Genomic DNA, 20,382 nt, shown 5'->3' on the forward strand with positions numbered 1-20,382 from the left:
TAGACAGATCAGATAGAAGATATCATACAGATGGTCCAATACAATTATAGTACAACATCTATACATCAACTATACATTGTGCGTTTTTTTTTCCTTTGTTATATTTTCAAGGGATCTCAGGGGTTAGACTTGGTCACCATTACATCACTGCTGTAAGACAGGGAAGGGGTCGAAATAGTGGTGGGCAGAGCCATTGATAAACAGTGTGTGATCATGGTTGTCTCACAGTGCCCCCAATGTTAGCACTGCAACCCTGCTACTTGGCATCTGGTGTGGAGGACCACAGCTAGAGGGCCAAAAATAAACAGAGGATGTGAGTTGAGTGGCAGTAATAGAGCAATACAGGCGAGTTTAGATCTAATAATTTAGAGGTAGAGTTTAGTTTTGGACATAATTTTGCAGCTGGAGTCGGTTTACTTTGGATTGTTTTCCTGTAAATATGTAACAACAAATGGTACCAGTTACATTTGAAAACCTGCTTTTCAGTCTGGTGGTCATTTGCTCTTTGAGTTGTCCGGGATGTTTTGCGATAAGTATCATCATGGTAAAGGCTAATGGATATTTTCAAATGTGAGGTCACAATGGGAAAAATACTTTTGAAAGCAGAACCTCCACTCAATTGATTTCTTTATTTTTGTTCCCAGCTCGCAGCTTCTGTGTTCGCTCCCAAACTTCTAGTTCCCACTAAAGAATTAGACAACACCGAAAGGGTTTTTGACACTGCACTTAGGACTACTCAGGTAGTCAAAGCTTTAACACTGATATAATCACACATTCCAAAGAGGGCTAACCTGGACCTCAGCCTAAAGCTAACCCAGACCTCAGCCTAAAGCTAACCTGGACGTTAACCCTGCTCCAGACCACGTCGAGTTTGCAGAGTTACTCCTGAAAATCAACTAAATAAGGTGTGATGGTGAAACAGGGCTAAAGCAAACAAAGGAATCTGCATCACATTTTTGTTGCCCAGCCACACGACTTCTTTGTCATCTTCAAGTCACTACGCACACGTGTGCTTGTTAACATTGTAACCACAGGTTGTAACTACAAATGTTACAACCAAAACATTCAGATAGGTAACTTCAAATATAAATATGTCCAGAGATGTTCTTTCCCTTTCTGATTTGTCAACACAGCTCTGCTAGGTAATATTCTAACGTTGTTGCTTGCTGTTAAAAAGTGGTGACGATTTACGTCGGGTTTTCCAATAAACCTCATCACATCGTCTTTTTTTTTTTTTTTTACCTTTACATGTGGCATGTTATGTGTTATGCTCGTAGAATTACGCTGTATCAGAGCGATAACACTTACAACCTACAGTGTTCCACTCACATACCCTGTTAAAGGAGAGGCAGCAGCAGGCCGCCATGGTCCAACCTGACCAAACTGTCTGTCCATGGCTCTGATTTCCAAACAGGGTTTGGGTAAAAGGGCGCAGGAGTTACAGGGTAAAGGTTCAGTTTAAGGGTTAGGACACTGAGGACTTAAAGGGGTAAAGGGGTTACAATACTAAGGGTTTAAGGAGTCTGGATGATGACGTGTTGAAGTTTGAAAATGACAGTCAAGGTTTACAGTGATGAGAGATTTACCGATACAGGATTTGAGAGATTTATGGGTGAAGAAGACACGGTTAGTATGAGTCTTATGAATCGGTAATGTTAGGATATGACTGTGGCCTCCGTAACTATAGCAGGGTCTTCTATGTCAGCTTTACTTTGAACCATCCTCAGCTCCAGCTGGGGCGGACTGGGTCTCCGACCGGGACCTGCTAGCTCTGAGAGAGAGCGAGAGGGAGGTATGGGGTGGACAGACAAACGCAGAGAATAAACATGAAATGATAAAACGTTACTTTTAAAGCATTTTTTGATTATATTATTTCTTTATAATAGTTTGGACACGCTGCACCACTGATACAAAGCACTCTAAACCAGCGTCAGCCAATTATCTTCTCGAGAGCTGCAGATCCAGCATAGATTTCAGCCAAGTCAAAGCTTTAGGCATTAACAGCAAGCCCTACTTTTCTCACCGTGAGCATACGAAATGGTCCTCTGGATAACGTGGTGCATCACCGAAAAAGTCTTCTCACAGGCCGTCTGAGAGAGTGACAAGAGTGAAAATAAGGTTATTATAGAGACATGTTTTAGAACTCGGCATCAATGTGTATCCTTGTCCCACAGGGGCAAGAAAATTACAAGGTTGGTGGGGTTTCAAGAAACTGATCAATCAAAAATCGAATGTCTTGGTGTCAGTAATTTTAAATGTGTGGTCAACTCTGCCCTGGCAAACACTGGTGTTTATGTACCTTTAGGTCATTAGGGTAGTGGTGTGTCCACGCTAGCAGCATAGCAGCAAACAAATCTCCGGTTCCTACAAAGACGGCGTCCACTTTCGGAACTTCTATTCGAACTCTCTGTGTCGTCCTGCTGCCGTCTGGACGAACTGAACGACAAAACAAGTTGAAGGGTGAATTTTGGGTGGCTGGTCTCATAAATATACAAATACAGAAAAGGGACGAGGACAGTAATTCACACATCGCCTACCGTGGCGCTGGCTGCCCAACGACACGAGGAAGCGGTCTCCAAGTCTGGAGGGCAGATCAGAGGAGGTGATGACCACTGTGTCTGGGCCCATAGCGTGGAGAAGGTCCATAACCTACAGACAGTCAGTGAGCAAGATACCGAGGTATGGATTTAGTCAGCGGTAAGCTTATACAGGAAATAAAAGATGTCTTAATACTATGAAAGAAAGACAAAAGAGATTAGATAGTTTGTGATCTATTACCTCTACAGCGTCTTTCTCTGTGCTGATGTTTTTCCCTGTCAATAATCTAAAACACAAGCAAACAAATGACCATTATGTTAACAGTGCTGTAACAGCAAAACACTGAAATTCACATTTAAGAGTATAAGGACAGTCTGGAAGAAGACTCCTTATTTAAACCTTATTTATAGAAAAAATCGGATCCTGCAGACATATGGAAACGCCACAAGGTGGAGCAACTTGACAGTGAAGCTGAAGAGACATCAAAAAAGTGGCCAACAAAAATGTGGGGAACTTCTCAAATCTGCCTGTGAAATCTGCTGGTTCAAATTCAACTTCAAAAAGATGCCCAGGTTTCCAAAAGATGCAACAGATATAAGTGGGAGATGATTGATGCATCCAGTGTGCAGCCACACAATAAAAACATGGCGTCATAACTTCAATTGTTTCAACAAGACTATGTGTGATAGATGTGCCCACACAACATTAAAAATCCACCTTTCAAGCTGTGTCAATTGTATTTTAAAAGGGTAAAACAAGAAGAAGAAGAAGAAGAAGAACTAAGAACTAGGGTGTATTTTCTGTAAATGTGTTCCCAAATTTCTGTAACCACAAAATGAATGTATCAGGCAACTGCATGAGTGGCATTGCATAAGCTACTCACACAGTCAGTAACTCACTGACGTGTAGGGAATATAAAGTGAGTGCGTTCGTTTTAACTGGAAAATCACACAGTGTCTCGATACACTTTAAGACAATTAGAGAGACGTCGTGCTGGATTTAGTGGATTTGAGAGTTGTGCTAATACAAATGTGTACTCACTCAGCCTCAAACTGGTTCGGAGTGATAATGTCAGCAACAGGAACCACCTTGTTCTTATAGACCGGATAAAGGTTCTGAGGAACGTACTGTGGAAGGAGACACACAGTTTAAAGTCATGTGAAAATACACAAACAGAGCAATAAAGGACGGAAAAGCTTTTCTCTGATCTTTGTTTTCATGGTTTTAAGCAGTAACGTACAGAATATGATCCTAATCCCTGAAAATGCACGTCGGCACAGTGTAATATATACACAACACACACACACACACACACACACACACACACACACACACACACACACACACACACACACACACACACACACACACACACACACACACACACACAGAGTGAGTCACTGTGTATATGTAGTTCTGTCAGATCACAATAATCCATCTGTCACTGAGAAATTAGTCTTGTAACACCTCCCCCAGAACACCACCACACTAAAACACACACACACATGCACATACATACAGTATACACACACACACACATCCAGATTAAAACACACACAGTGCTGAACACTCAAACCCTCCCACACACATTAAAGGCACAAACATCCCTGTAAAAACCATCTATCCAGTAACAACGGACATTAACACTAATCTCACCATAGATCCATGGTCGCCGAGGACGGGGTCACATACTGAAATGACAAAAACACATTCAGAGTCAGACAGCCAGCGTGGACCTGTGAAGCTCCAACAATTACATAAAGCTCACATTACTGATACACTGCAGTGATGGGAGGCATGAGACAGCATTTAGAGACACATTTCCTTCATTTTTGAAGTCTAAAACAGAAAATACAAGACTGTGCTGGTATTACACCTGAATAATACAAAGGCACAGAAGGGAGTGAAGCACATATTAGTGATTTTACACTCTTAGTAGTGGAGATAAAAATGCACCATTTGTCCACAATGTGGGTAAAGCTAGACTACAGGTTGTGATAAGTACTTTCCTTATGCCAACATGACATTAGATTTGAAGTTCACATCTCAGCAACAAAGAACTTCAGCCTGCCTCATTGATTTTTTTGGCAACAGCACTGAGGTATTATTACATACCTTGTCAAGTTAATGTGCCAAGTGTGGAGGCAAACAGTTGCTAATTCACAACTGAGCAGATACAGAGTATCTATTCTGAGTCGTGTCGGGTCCACCTGGGAGATTTAAGTCTCTTTATTGTATTTTGTGGCTTCTCTCTGACTCCTGAGGGAAATGTCTGCTTCTACAGCTGCTGGATGTTCACCAGATAATCGTGACCACTGTCTGCCTGCTTTTTGGTGATGGGTGGGTGGAGTTGGCTTTTTGATAAGAGCAGGGAAAGTGAATAACAGCAGTTACATCCCAGTCCCATGTTATGCAAAATGCACTTTGTAAATGTGTGTCGCCCGGTGTGCCTCTGAGAAAAGACTCTCCTGCTCCATCTCTCAGTAGTAAACTCAAGGCTTAGTAAACTAAGCTCATGGTGTCATCAGGGGATCTGCTGCTCGAGGTCACAGGTGACAATACTCTGTGGGTTTGTTAAGTGACACCTCTTATAACATACAGTCATTTGCTCCGTTGTTTATATACATATATTGGTCAAATCAGTTTTAAATAAAGACAACGGAAGCTCCATCATCATACAGAAAACATGGAAGCGATACCAATTTCTCCACTAAAAGCGACAGCTGGATATATTAAAAAATATTTCACTAACAGTGGCAACATGATACTTGGCATCTAGTGTAAAAACTAAAGTTAATGTAAGTGTACGGTGTGGTAATTTGTGTTTTAGTGTATACTGGAGGCCTTTTTAGGTGACAATGATGACAATAAGTAAAAATACCAATGTACCAATGCACTGGGGAAATATTTCTCTTCTATCCAATCGCTGTAGCACTCAGCTCATGAAAATGAGCAAAGCTCAAAAACTAGAACGTATAAATAGTTCAAATAACTTCTGGAAAGTTAAGAAATATTTTGTTTATGTTTCTATATTCAAAATTGTTTTGGATCAGTACATTTTGTGACTTGAATCAGTGGCATTTGATGAAAAACATGACAGATTGTTATGATTTTTACATATTAATTATTCTGGTTTATTAACTTATTCACCCTTTTAGCTGAGATTTTACATATTTTAGAGATATGAAGCATTTGAAGATACTCACAATAATTAAAAATACCAATGTAGGCACACGTGGACCATTTAAATTACACAGTTCAAAGGGTTAAATGCAAAAATCAAGTAAAGAAGACTAAAGACTAAGCTTCTGGTGCCACATACCTACTATCTTAGTACCTGACAGATAAACTATACTTGCTGTTCGCTATAGTATAAATCTGCTAACCAGAGTACAGCACAGACACAGTGAGCGCTTCTCAGTCTTGGTTCTTCTTTTTCACAACGAGAAAACTCCTGCTCACTTCCTCTTTCATTGCTACCCCACTGATCTCTCCATTATGAATGTAAAAAAACCAGATTGGGGCAAGCAGGTAAATTACATCCTTTCATCACAGCACGATACCTGCAATTAATGTAACATCCCGGACATTGAACAGTGTCTCACACACACACACTCGACAGTAAAGTGAAACACTTCACTTCCTGTCCATAACGGAGTAAACACAAACACATTACTCATGTCACCCTCTGGTAGCTTATTATTTTGAACAGTGACAGTAGGTCCTCAGTATATCCACTAAAACTGTGTCTACAGGCCAAGCTGCAACAGCCTTGATTTGAGTGAAACTGATTCGTGCAACATGAGATGAAAATCCTCCTGGCTGGAGAGAGAGACAGAGAAAGAGAGAGACGTCCGGAGAGCTGAACTGGATCTTTTGTGAGATTAACGTCAAGCTGCGAGAAGCCACTTAATGTGAAAAACTAATGAGGTTGTTTGCTGGTTTATCGACCAGAAAGTTTAAAATATTAACTGTTAATTTGATCCCGCTAAAGGATTTTGTTTCACTGTCTCTCATAATCTAATGTTTCATCATGGGCCTATTTGCTGAGTGAGTGTGGTTTTACTTATATTCAATTTCTATATATTTTTATGACACAACAATGGATCAAATGACTCCTTGTAATGTGGAAGGGTATCGGTATCACCCAACGCTGCAGCTCTACAGTTCTTTAGCCTCTTTTGGCTCATAGCAAAATATGTAGGACATAATGGAGCATCTAGCAGCTAAAGGGCCGCATGGATGAAAGGAGTTTGACGGCTGAAGATGATGGATGGTGGCCAAAACACAGCTGTTTGACCTTTGAAGCCTTTGTTAATGACATGTAATGTGACGCTCTTGAGTATTGAGTAGCCTGAATATATAATATTCATAGCAGTGACCAATTAATAGTGAATTTGCTGCTAATGCTCTACTTACCATACACCAGGTTGGGGTTGGCTCTCTTTAGCTCCTGAACAATGTCCACTACCATCTCCAAGAAGGATGTATCTCTGGTATACCCTGAATACAACACACACACACACACACAGACACACACACACATTTGCATGATCAGTCATTGTACTCTGTCTATTAAATGCTTTATTAGTTTAATTAGTTTTCTTTTGTTTAACCCTTTGTTTTACCATTAAACTGTAACTAGGGCAGCTCTAGTGTTCTGAGGGTGTTTACAATTTAAAATGCAGCTCTGCTATTAGCTGAAGACGCTTAGTGGACAAAACCCAACTACAATTTGCACACAAGCACTGAAAGTAGAGATATTGGAGAAAATATTATTGTGAGTTTAATTTAATCAAATTTAACATCGAGATGATTTAAGAATAATAACATCACATTAACATGGCGCTAAATCAAACTGCAGACTGTGGTAGAGCACTCTGATTACAGAGGATGTAATTTTGTGTATTCACCTGTTAAAACATAGTCATACTGGTGTACATTGTTCAGTTTGATCCCTTCATAAAGGACATGGAGCTCATCTGCTGTCAGCACCTGGCCCTTCCAATGAGAATAACCTGCAGACAGGAAACAGGAGAGGAGACAGGAAAGAAGTTATTGTGTTTGCTAAGTTGCTGACTCTTCGCAAAGCTTTTTCAATTGTAGTGGCACACACACACACAGAGACACACTGTATATGTGTCCATTAAAACCTCCTAAAGATGCTGAACACACACATTGAAACCCCCTTTCCACTAACCTGATTAAACCTTTAATTTTATACCTAACATTAAATTTGTAGCTTATTCGGGCATGTCAAGACATTTCAGTTTATGCATTAAATAACAGCAGACAAATATGCTGGTTGTGATCTGAAAGAAGATGGTACTTGATTAATATTTCACATATAAAGTGATTAAAGACAGCTGCACCAGCTACAACACATTAATTCATTGATGATGATCCACTCATGTTTTTTATGGGGCTGTTCTCTTAATTATGAGAACTTTTACTTTTGATACTTAAAGTGCATATTTTTCTGGTGATTCTTCGGTTCTTTTTTTGGTGTCTAGTGGCACTAAGGAGCAGCTGTGTGGGTCCCCTTTTTGTCAGCCTCGTGCATGCGCACAAGGACTCGTGCATGCACACGCAGCACACACTCCAGTCAACAGTGTCACACTACTCCAATGAACTGCAGGTGGTAGTAACACAGTAACGAATGGAACCAACACAGGATTTGAAACACTTAAAGAAACGCTTTGCAAATGTTTTATGAGAAAAGAAATATATTTTACACATTTGTTAGAGCTCAAGGATGAGCACAGGACATTTGGTGAGTAACTGATTGTAAACATAACTTTTGTTTGTTCTAAGAAAACTTCACAGGGCACTTTTAAGTAAGATTTTGAATGCAGAGCTTTTACTTTAATTGAGTGCTTCTGTTTTATTAGTATTTTTGCTTAAATTAAGGATCTGGTACTCCTTTCACCACTGCTCTGAACTGATGCTCGTATTCAGCTGTTCCACGTATGTTCACAATCCTTCTTGGATTAAGTTACAGAAACGTACTCTGCCAGCATGATTCTTGTTATTCCATGTGACTTTTGCTTGTAACTGAGTAGTGTGAACTTCAATGAACTAAACACGAGGAAAGGAAATGTTTTGCATTGTGGCTCAGACCAAAGAAAACAAACTGTGTGTGAACTTTCACTCAAACACACAAAGAGCAGCAGGCCTGAGCCACAGTATCTGTTCGGCCATCCACAAAGGGGAGGCTAGGGCAGGACGTGGACACTGACCCCTCTAGTAACAAACACACCTACATCGTGTGTGGACGGGTGTGTTGAGCTTGTTTGTATTTGTATATGTGCATATGTGTGCTAAGTACTACATGTACCAATTACACGCATGTACACGCAGGTGACGAGGGCGGCAGTGTAAGCGTGCACGTTAGTGCACGTCTGTCTGCATATGACATGTTTGCTGCAGGCCCATGATGTCGCAGCTCCAGGTGAGTCACAGCCAGGTCACGTGGTGGGGGGTTCTGGTTGCTAAGCAACAAGCCGGGAGAAAGCCAAAGGGGCTAAGAAAGAGAGATGAGCAGTCAGAGCGAGCGCTGTGTGCGAGCATGTGTGTGTGTGTGTGTGTGTGAGACACTGAAGGCAGGCCTACAGATAAGAGCTGCTTCTGTCGTCATCATTTGCTGCTGTCGCAATTCACGACGCCTGCTGCTGTTTACTGCTGCGTCCTGTCGGCCTCCCTCCACTCCCTCCGTCTTTCTCTCTGTCATCCGCTGTCTGTCTCGCTCATTCAAAAACGTCCTGTCTCTCTCTCTTTCTCTCCTCTGTCCCTCTCAGATGCACACGTCTTCTTCAGTGTGTCACACCAGATTATATTCTCTCCTGGAAGAAACTGCAAATACTACTTCTACTAGATTTTGTGCAAGATCTGATTAAACAAGCGCTACAGTCTCTGTATTTCTATGCTAAGGTCACTGAAACAAATACAATTTACACCATAGATGTGAGGAATTAACTGTATCAGTCTCCTCTGTACATGAAACCTGTGATTACAGTAGTCATTCTTATCTTATTATTATCCTTAATCAGTCCCTAAAGATTTAAACTGAACTCAGATTTAGCTGGTAGAGTCCAAACAAACATGAACACTGCGGAAAAAGTACACAGCTTCCTTATTCATTTCAATGGCACTGTGTGTGTGTGTGTGTGTGTGCAGATGCAGAGTTACAATGTTGAACCTGGCTCAACTTTTGCCGCAATCTAATGCCATCTGGAGGCACACACTCCAGGTAGTTTGTAACCTGACAGCTGTGTTTTTACAGTTGACTGTTGGACCCATGGATCTGTTACCAAAACTGGCCTTCCTGAATTGTATGCTATACTTGTATTTTTCAACAGGGCTGTTTTTGGTCTTGAGTCTTTTCTTTTTTTAAATTCTCTTTATTGATGTTTTTCGGTTACAGAGATAAGTAGGGAACAGATCTGGGAAGGTACCTAAATACAACACACACTCAACTTCCATTCCCAAGTCTCTTATTCTATAAGCATCAGTGGAAATATCAACTAAATTAGGTCCACACTGTTCACACATTGTTTAATTTCTTCTAAAAATATCTAAAAAAGTCAATTTTTCAAGGCCATAGGTGTTTGATAAGCAGGTGAAAGATTGTAATTCAATAAGATAGGATGAGTGCGGATATTGCTTGAAGCCACTGTGAAGCAACAAGCAACAGCTGGGCAGATGTGTTTGTTTTCGCAGCACTCAGCTGATTCATTCTTCAAGTTCCGTTTGCATGAATAACATGAGCTGAGAGCATCCATCAGTGCAAGGCAGGGAAAGACAGACACACGCTCATTCATGGGACTGGAAATTAGATCAGATAAATATTAGGAGTAAATGTGACAGCCGGGGATGATGCAGACACCCCCTCTGGGCCAATCAGTAACAGGATACGTCATGTGGTCCCATCTCTTTAGAATTAGATTATTGCTGTTGCAAGGATGTCTTATTAAAAGCTTGACACTGTGACCTTTTAATAATTGTTATATGCAGTATTAACATTTTACTCTAATTATTTTACATACAACATTCACTCATTCACTCACCTCACATTGTCTGAGTGAGGTGAGTGCTTCTTACAGATTTGAATCCTACCACTATTTTGGTCATTTTTGAGATGATATAATGCTTTCTGATCATTTTGGCCAAGAAAAAAAACAGGTACTTTAGTGATTTAGTGCTGCACTTTTATTTAAGTTAAGAGTCAAAATCAATGGAGCAGAAACAGAAATACTCTGGAATACAGAAATGGGTCCAGACCCTCTACTTACCACAATACAACTCAACTTCTCATCCTTCATTAGACCCTCCCTGCCTGGTACTGTCAGTGCCCACAACCTTTCCCCTGTTTTAAATTTGTTGTCTCCACCACCAACACATTAAAAAAGTTCCTCTAGAGCCATCAAAGACTTTCTATAACTGTTACACTGAGCGGTATCCTTCTTGATGGGTAAAAGCAGTGAAGTGCCCCTTTACTTGTTATTGCTAATGAGCAGTTTCATAAACACGAGACCAGCAGAGGTGGACCGAGAAAAACGGGCCGAGAGGGAGCATGCGTAAAATGTGAACCGAGCTCGTCCCATAGATCTTCTTCTGTGTTTGAGAGCGGCTCTGGTGTCAGACAGCGAAGTCGATGACTTGACTCGCTCAGCTGTCGACTCGTCTGCCTCAACATGTCCATTGCCTCGACGATATCCGTCTCTCTAAGGCTTGCTAACACCTCACCACGACACCAGCGGCACTGACTGACTCATACACACCCACACACGCCAACTACAACACAGCGCGCACACACACACACACACACACAGGCAAATAAATATGCTATTTCAGCCGTCTTACCTGTATGGTTGGAGAACTGGACAGAGTTGATGGAGTCCACCTCAAACCCCAAAACCTGGAAGCAGCAGGCAGAGACAGAAAAGGTCAGGAGAGATTAGCAGTTAGTCAGACTTGCTTTAAGTTTGGCAGCTCAACTGCAGTGTAAGTATGTCTTCTCTTCTCAGTCTTAGCTGTCTGCAGTGACCCCGTCGTGGGACTAATAAAGGAATATCTGCTCTTATTACAGATATATCACACTCCTGCACACACTGAATGCAGAGTGAAGTAACTATAATACTGTAAATAAAGCTGGAATGGCCAAAAATTTAAGAATGCCTCCACAAGTTTGGTCATTACACCTGCATCAAAATAATTTTTAGCCACTTGAGCGCAGCTGCGAACACAACAATGACATGTTATCACATTTTAAGTTAGTTGTTACCATACAATTGCTTATGAGGACGTCCAAGAGATATGGAGCATCATTAGCATGGAGATATGTTGTTATTTATGCCCTGATATGTTCACAAGCTAGCTGCTAACTTTCAGGTCTGTCTGCATGTTGTTGCTGAGCAGGTTGAGTCAATTTTAGAGCTTTTTAGCTGAAAAAACTGAAACACTATAAAGTCGTACTAATTTTTCTAATTCTACGTTTTCTCATCTGGAAACACCAACAATCATCTCTCAAATATCATCACATCACATCACATGAACGTATGCTGGTATATAAGAACTTTGTTAAATACTGTATATTGTGATATTACATTTTTGTCATGGTCATAATTGCAGCATGTAAACATTTACATGGAAGTCTAACTGATAAAGGGAAGTATCCTACAAACTACAAGTTATATATTTACAGTTACACACTGTGTACACATAATCCATGACTGAACATAAACCCTGCACACTGTATATAACCTTGTGGGCCATTGTGGCTTTTTATATTTTTATATAAACCTATTTGTATGTGCATTACAGTTCTGTTCTTGTTTATCTATCTTTGTCGTCTTTGCTTTATAGCTGCGTCTCTATTTCTATATTCCTTTTCTTGGAGCTGTGAGTAACTACACTGACAGCAACTTCAAACGTGACTCAAAATCCTAGTATGAGTGCACATGGTTAAGACAGCTACTTTTGGACAAAATAAATAAAAAATACTCCATTAACTCCGGGCTGTGATCTGTGAGTGGGGAATAAAAACCACATCCTGTTTCATCTCACCTGAAACCTGCTCAGAGATCTGGAACTGGTACAAAAAAATCAACTCTGTGTGCTCCCGTCTGTCTTTTTCATTTAAATTACCAGAAAGAGAGAAAGGGACACATGACCCATCCTCGTGCGCAGTCAATTGTTACCTGAATGAGTTTATTTAATTGGGCTGAAGCAAGACACAGGCAGAGTGAATGAGTTCTTTGTTCTTTTCAATTGACTGTAACTTTGAGATACAAGAATCTGCTTTCAGAGCGGAGACGCAGTGAAGATATTAACTATACTACTACTAACTACTAACTACTATATTGACGAACATGTCGATATGCAAGCTGTTGCTGTCTGACTAATGGAAACTTTCTCAAGTGTGACGTATGTTTCCTTAAAGGTGAAATTGGTTATTCATATCATCAGCATGAGGCATTCAGGAAATATTATAAGCGCTCAGTGGTGTCAGGAGTGCAGAGAATGACTTTTAAAAGGCAGGACTGTAAGAATCCACTCCTGGTGGACATGCAGAGGTGTGAATATTGAACTTCCTTCTTGTTCTAATCCATGTGATTTTCTATTGATATCGAAAGGGAAAAGCCCACGTTTGCTGTTCGCTACAGGGAGGTCAGAAGACCACTCATAGAAATCCAATCTAATCCAAGAACCCTGCAGGAAATCTTCATGGGGGTTATGTTTTATTGTTTCAACAAAAATTGAACATTATAACCTTCACCAAGGTTGGATTTATTGTTTTAGACTGCATGTGCTTCAGTTCGGTTGCTGCTTGTTCCTCGCAAACTTGGCAGATTGATTAATAAGTGTCAGCTTACACCGACGTGCAGTTTAATTTGAAACCGATCTATTCTCAAAGAAATGTTTCTGTTTGCTCCAAGTTGTGAATAAAAACATGTTGGATAATTTCAGGAGCAGGACCCTCTAGATAGGAGCAAACTGTCTATTCCAACATGTCACGTTGGCTGAGCAGGATGCAGATCGACTGTTGATGAAAAACTGTGTATTTGTAGCCCCCTGATGTACATGAGGCTAAGAATATGCTATTTAGGTCACATCCTTTCTCGCTCTATTCATAAGCCTCAAGTCAGTGACACACATAGACTGTTTACAATGCTGCTGACTGGAAAGCTTCGTCAGAGACTGAGGAAGGGATATTAACTTAGCTATAAAAAGTAAACATTTAGCCTTTCCTAAATGAGGAAGCACTCTCAATGATGCGTTTCTTTAGTTAACACGTCATAGTACAGGCTGATCACACCTGAGTCAACACAAACACCTTATTTACTGCGTTGTGATTTAGCTGGCTGAGTCTTCCAGTTTTTAGTTTAGTAGTAGTAGCACTGTTTAATAAACACGTATGTAACGAGCATGTTTCCATGTAGCATTGCTTTGTTCCTGCATCAGCCTATAAATAGGACATTGTGTGTTCACCATTAACTTGCAGTATGTTCATGAGTATAAGGTGTATTTGCTCTGCAACCTACAATAGTGTAATCCATTGAGCATGTTATAACAATATAAAATCACATGAAATGCCTGTCACATGCTACTGCAGCCCAACATGTTTTAAAAACATTTATTTTGCTGGATTAACAGTGTGTAGCCATGCTAGCAGGTCTGTGAGGCTGTACTGAGGCACAGCGGTGCTTCGAGCTGAAGGCTTATGTCAGCATGCTAACATGCTAATGTTTAACAGGTATAGAGTTTACCAGGTTCACCAGCTTGGTTTTGGGTGCTAGCATGTTTATGTTAGCACCAAACACCAAACAAATCATCATCTGGGAACCATGAATGACCATATGAACATTGATGTCAACCCACTGAGTAGCTGTTGAGAAAGACAGATATTCAAGTGACACTGGCATAAACGGGCAAAAAAAAACAAACTTAAAGGATAATTTTAAGCTCGAGATGACTGGTAGGTACAAAAACTTTGGGAATTGGTCAACAAGAACAGCCAAAAACAGGCAGCAAAGGGGTTGTAATGTAATCCTGAACAGTAATTGCATGCTTTTGCCACTGACAGGCTAAGATTGTTGTTCGAAGTGTCTGAAAACATTACGGAAAGGACTCCTACAGAGACAGACCTGTAAGATCCTTTTGTTTAATTAGAAACAGTTGTTGTACCGTTTAAACCCATCAGACTGTTAAACAATAATTTCATCCCATAGATCACATGAGAGGCTGATCCTCTGCTGTCTTCATCAGTTAGATTGTCTGTGTTACTGCGTGTTACACAAATATTGTGTTGGATCTGAACTAACCCTTTAAAACACCAAAGTCACACAATAACACAAACAAACTAAATGATTGAGCTAGCAGTAGACGAACAGCTACCATGTAAGATTGCTTTTTTTTGTCAAGGAAGTCTGGTTGCTTTGAAACAAACAAAGTATCGTCTATTTCTGGTAAAACAAAAAGGACCTTAAAGGTCTATCTCTGTAGGGATCCTTTCTGTAGTGTTGTCAGTCACTTTGAATAAAAAAAATTGAGCCTGTCAGTGGACAAATGGAGCACTTTAAGTGATCATAACGTTACTTTGTCAGATGCAATTGCCCTGCAGGATTACATTAAAGGACTAATACCAAAAGTTTTTGTACCTACCAGTTACCTCAAACCCAAAATAGGTTAAAAATGGGCCCTGGTTTAAAATACCAAAATTATCCTTTCAGCCCTAATTTGATAAGCTGTAACTAGTAAATGTTTCCATTTTTAATTAACGATTTGATTACTAATCATTTATCATAGTAGTTATGTTGAATATGTTATTGATTTTGTTGATAACATTAGCTCTGGCTACAAGAACTACTTAGTTACATTAAGTACAATTAATACAGGCCTGTGTGGCTACCAACAATGAATAACAAGTAATTTTCTCACAGGGCTTTGATCTCTTGATGAAAGATGAACATTTTAGGATTTGATGATGGTCACAGAGGTTACAAACCACTTCTTTTTTTCCAGCGAACATCATAAAAACTCCCTCTCAGGACAGCAAGGTAGTGACATGAGCAACTGCTGAGCACCACGTCAGCAATTATTCAACCGGCTGAAGTGTCCTTGAGCAAAACACTGCAGCCCTGCTGGTTTCAGGGACACAGTTCTGTTTATGACCCCAGGCTGTTGTTACTTGAAGGGTGAGAAACAAACAGAAGCTGTCCCTTTGAGAAGAAATAACCATAATCAATCATTACCATATTGAATATTTACTTATCAGTGGACTTCTCAAATAACCTGCTTAGTTCTTCTCTTCAGCAGGTGCTGTCCACTTCATAAAATGTCCCAGCTGATTTGCATTTAGGAGGAAATCTGACTACAAACCGAGTCAAAGGTTCAACACTGATAATATAAATTCAATTCATATTAACTCAATATACATCTAAAAATGCTGAAATTCCCACTTCAGTGCTGGAAAACAGCACTTGTCCTGAATTTTGTTTCTAAGGAAAAGCTGAATCTGTCCCATCCAGCTCTGAGCCAGCCTGTCTCCATCTTCAGTGACGTCACCAGGAGGAATCCTGCAGCAGCCAATCAGAGCCCTGCTTCCTCATATTGCCGTCTCCTGTCTGAGATTCTCTGTCCTGTCAGCAGCGAGGCAGGGATGCCCTGCACGCTCACTGACGACGACATCACCATCGTCATCATCATCATCATCTTAGCCCTTATCTTAAACACCAATTGAATCAAGAGCAGCTCCTTCACTTCATCTTTTTATTTTTTTTGCTCTTGTCCACAAGCATCAGTTGTGGTTCATTCACAATCTGACGGCCGAATACTCTTACAATACTGTTACTGTGTTTGACTCCAGCTGCATTCACATCATTATTATTCCTCTTAACATCTCATTCAAGATTTAAAAAGTGGTGCCTGGGGGGTTTGTCTCCTTAGATTTTACAATTTATGAGACCCTTCAATGCAAATTACAATGAGAAATAAGGCCAATTTCACCGCAGTAATAATTTAAACCGAAAGACGTTCAGACACAACATCTTGTAAGACTCATGATAGTTCGCTTAAATTGTAAAACACTGTATTTAGCTGAATGCAAGACTATTGAAGGTCTTGAATTTAGGAAACATACCATACATTACTTGTGGGCTCCCTGGAAAAAGTGAAAGCTTTATTACAGATAATGTCAGCTTAATATACGAGTTGTTTAAATATGACAAACTAGTCATAATCACAAATCCTTGTTATAGTAGTAAAGTTATAGTAATAAACAAGTTATTTTACTTATACTTACACTCTTACACAAATGCATATTAGTATCAATGCATGTGGGGAATAAATTACTGGCTATTAGTGTCTTTACAGTGAAGTTAACGATGTCCTGCTTCAGTTAAGCTGTAGCTTTAATACAATGTACTGGCTAATATCAGTGTCTAGTGTAAACGCTATTCCAACATTGGTCTGGTACAAACGGGCCTTAATCAGCTGTAGAAGCTGAACGTTAATGGCTGCACTGAATCTTGGTGACATGCATCAAAGCCCAGCAGCCATTAGGATAACCGCAAAATACATCCTGGGGCGCAGCACGCTAAAAATAGACTCTGCACTTCTCACAACAAGTCCCTGTCTTTCAGCGTGATGGGACGTTCACTGTAGGCCTTTACTAGCCTCACCATCACTGCTGACTGCCACACTGCTGCTGGTGGGAAATATTAAACTATAACAATCACCAGCATCATCATCATCATCATCATCATCACCATGGCAATTATAGACTCAAAGCAATCACTGTTATCATCCTACTGTCAACATTAGGCATCATAAAAGGAAATGACTATCACTTTCATGGCCGGGAGGAGCTAATAACCTCTGTGTCCCTTCGCATAATATTAAATCAGCGGATTGTTTTGAATGCATTTGCTCTTTTTGGCCCCTTATTCTGGTAGTTAAGCTTTCCTGTAAAGCACTCAGTAAACTCTGCCTTTGGGTAACGGCTTCATTACAGTTAATGTTGGCAATGACTCAACACGAAAGTCACCAGCTCCTATTATTAGGCTAAAAAAACAAGACACATGTTGAGCTGTACTCAACAGTTCTCCATGTGTGTTATTCAGTTAGCCGATGCCCTTTACCCTCCCTTATTCTTCAGGTGGCCCTGTGATAGATGATAATGTACGGAAAGCCACCCTGATATGAGAAAACCGATGATATGATTGTCTTGATTAATTACCAGTTTAAGACACTGGACTCTTGGCTGATTGGCTGGCGAGATGCCACTGGTTGTCACAGCCAGTCTCAAGTTCACACACATTCATTTAAGGTTGCAATATGTGTAAATCTGGCATTGAGTGTGGAATTCATCATATCGATATTCCAAAACTATGCATGTGTCACAAGAAGGATTTGATCACAATTACAGGTGATTTTGTGATTCTGTAAATGCAAATTGTAAGAAAGCAAATGGCCACAATTAATCAGTGTAAACAAAGCGGAAAACATCCCCCTAAATACAGTAATCAATACACTATGTCAGTCAATGTAATATCAATCGCTTTCAGTTTGACTGAACTCTATAGACAACTGAGAGAGTTGTCTTTGAGCCTTTGTGTTACAAACACATGCACATCCAAGGCAAAACATAAGTATGCAATTCCTCTAGTGAAACAGTCACAGTCTGGCAAAACAGTAAACTTTCAGAAACCAGAACAGCTCGGCCTTCTGTGTCAGTGGAAGAAAACATCTATTATAGCTTTTCCCTCCAATCTGTGCAAGTTTGATGATTTGTCCATCATTCAGCGCTGAGGCGACCACTGCAGGAGGCTGGATTTGTATCCATCTGGATGCTCCCATGCCTGTGAGCAAATGATGGCAACCCTCAGACAACCAAGCTGTGGTGACTGGTTAACATGCTGAGTACACACGTACCCCTGACCTCTGAGATTATCATTACCTAGCTTCTGCAACCCTATGCTGTCACTGAGGACTCACATCGACCTGTGAGTGAAGAGCTTTGCCATCCTCACCACTCATCCAAGTAGGGGTCATTTGATTAACACCAGCAGGTCCATTATCAGACACAACTCTGCCGCCTCTGGAGAACAAACTATCCATTAACAACGTCCAACTTGCTCCACAGCCAGGCCATTGGTTTATCCAACACATGCACCTTTTCTGGTGAAAACACCGTGCTCCATTATCGGACACCCTCCCAATGACAGGTGTCGTGTCACATTTTCTCCGCCGGATAGAGTTCCTCCTTCATTTACTGCCTGAATGTAAAATATCGTCAAATAAACAAACCGTGAATTGTAGGAAAAAGGCAGCTGCCATGATATCATCCATATATTTTTTTTTTTTACATCGCTATTTCACATAGTGAAATGGTTTGTCGGCTAATGGTAAACTGTAGGGTTTTATTCTGGCGATGACGAATAGGTGACAATGCTGTTTATTTTTTGCTTTTAAAAGCACGTCCAGCAACACCATCGATTATGGCCTTTTTGTACCGTAATCGCGGGGGAATCAACTAACCGCGGTCACACATTAACTCATCCAGCGACGGTTTAGGCGGATGACCGACGTATGTTAGCTTTGAATCATACGAACTTTATACGATGTGATTAGCGAGCATCAGGAGGAAAATTGGCATTTACATCACGTAGCGGTGACGGGAAGACGCAGTCAGATTTTGTGGGCAAAGCGGGACCAAGCGTGTCCGACAGCGGGTTTCTTTCTTGTCCGATAATGGGTGCATGTGATATGCATTTACCTGTAATGGGAAAGAGGCGCTCTTGTTGCCCACATATCCCCGGACTACATGGCTCTGTATGGACAGGACACGGCACTCCATGGCGGCTCCCGGTCAGCCGAGGAGGGACGCTGATAATCTGTTAACTTCAACGATAATCACGTCCACACATAACAACACGGACACGACCAAACACGACCACACACCGTTAGCAAGCTAGCTAGCTACACCCGCCGTGTGTGTCACAGCGGCAGGACGGCGGTGTGTGTGAGCGAGTGTTGTGGTTGTAGCGGAGGAGAGGGAGAGAGCACGCGCATGCGGACACGGACACGCGGACACACACACACACACACACACACACACACACACGCGCGCGCAGTGGAAATGGGTTTAGCGGTGAGGGTTGTCGTTAATGTTTAGCTAACAAGGAATTTAACAAAAAGTGTCACGAGTTGACCATACAGGCAACTGGTCGCGTGCTGCTACACTAAAAACACTGAAGGACAAAACACACACAACCACACGTGTACACACACGCGCATGCACGCGCGCAGGCAATCTGAGTGACCGCCTAAACTGGTTGACGTCATCACAGGGCCACGAAGCGCATCCTGATGATCAACACAGCTGGAAATGAATACATGAGTGACATTTTCTGTTTTGTTCTACTCTAGTCTGGCCCTTCACTCCAATTTGCATAGCCGAATTATTTTAGGAAACATTTCACATTAATTTATTACTCAGGTGTCTCTTTCCCTGATAAAATAAAAGATAAAGGAAAAAAAATCTGAATTTGATCATATTTTAGAATAGAGTTTGGTACCGCACTCAATTTTTTTCCTGGTGTTGCTAGTGTGTGCTGGTGGATGTGACTCACACCATCTCTATCAGAGTCGTGACTGAGGGGGGGGTCTGACTTGGCAAAGACTGGCTCTGTCACCACACAACACAACGACAGTGATGGGCAGAGACACCGAGTGCATGTACAGACAAATATGGCCTGCAAATGCAACAAAGAAAGAAAAATAACAGAAGGAAGGAGAAATAGACAGAGATATATGGAGCCAAATGGAGAGAAGCTGAACGGA

General features: G+C 40.9%; 1 protein-coding gene across 1 annotated transcript; it reads right to left on the reverse strand.

Moving 5' to 3' along the window:
- Positions 1–446: 446 nt before the first annotated feature.
- Positions 447–19,572, reverse strand: pdxkb (pyridoxal (pyridoxine, vitamin B6) kinase b). The gene is made up of 12 exons (XM_070840878.1): positions 19,316–19,572; positions 11,401–11,455; positions 7,452–7,556; positions 6,958–7,041; positions 4,195–4,229; positions 3,580–3,665; positions 2,779–2,824; positions 2,538–2,649; positions 2,300–2,436; positions 2,024–2,090; positions 974–1,771; positions 447–943 (listed from the first exon to the last, which is right to left on the reverse strand). Exons 1-11 carry the CDS (start codon positions 19,394–19,396, stop codon positions 1,656–1,658), a joined length of 924 nt encoding a protein of 307 aa, XP_070696979.1. The 5' UTR covers positions 19,397–19,572; the 3' UTR covers positions 447–943; positions 974–1,655.
- Between the last annotated feature and the right edge of the window lie 810 nt (positions 19,573–20,382).

Source organism: Pempheris klunzingeri, chromosome 12, assembly GCF_042242105.1.
Source record: "Pempheris klunzingeri isolate RE-2024b chromosome 12, fPemKlu1.hap1, whole genome shotgun sequence".
NCBI lineage: Eukaryota > Metazoa > Chordata > Actinopteri > Acropomatiformes > Pempheridae > Pempheris > Pempheris klunzingeri.

Bases quoted from the DNA above. Each gene is read 5' to 3' on its own strand.
- pdxkb (XM_070840878.1), bottom strand. From the start codon at position 19,396: ATGGAGTGCCGTGTCCTGTCCATACAGAGCCATGTAGTCCGGGGATAT. The intron at 7,042-7,451 runs GTGAATACACAA...TGTTGTATTCAG, and splicing joins GTATGACTATGTTTTAACAG to GGTATACCAGAGATACATCC. The intron at 3,666-4,194 runs GTGAGATTAGTG...CTCCTTCCACAG, and splicing joins TCGGCGACCATGGATCTATG to TACGTTCCTCAGAACCTTTA.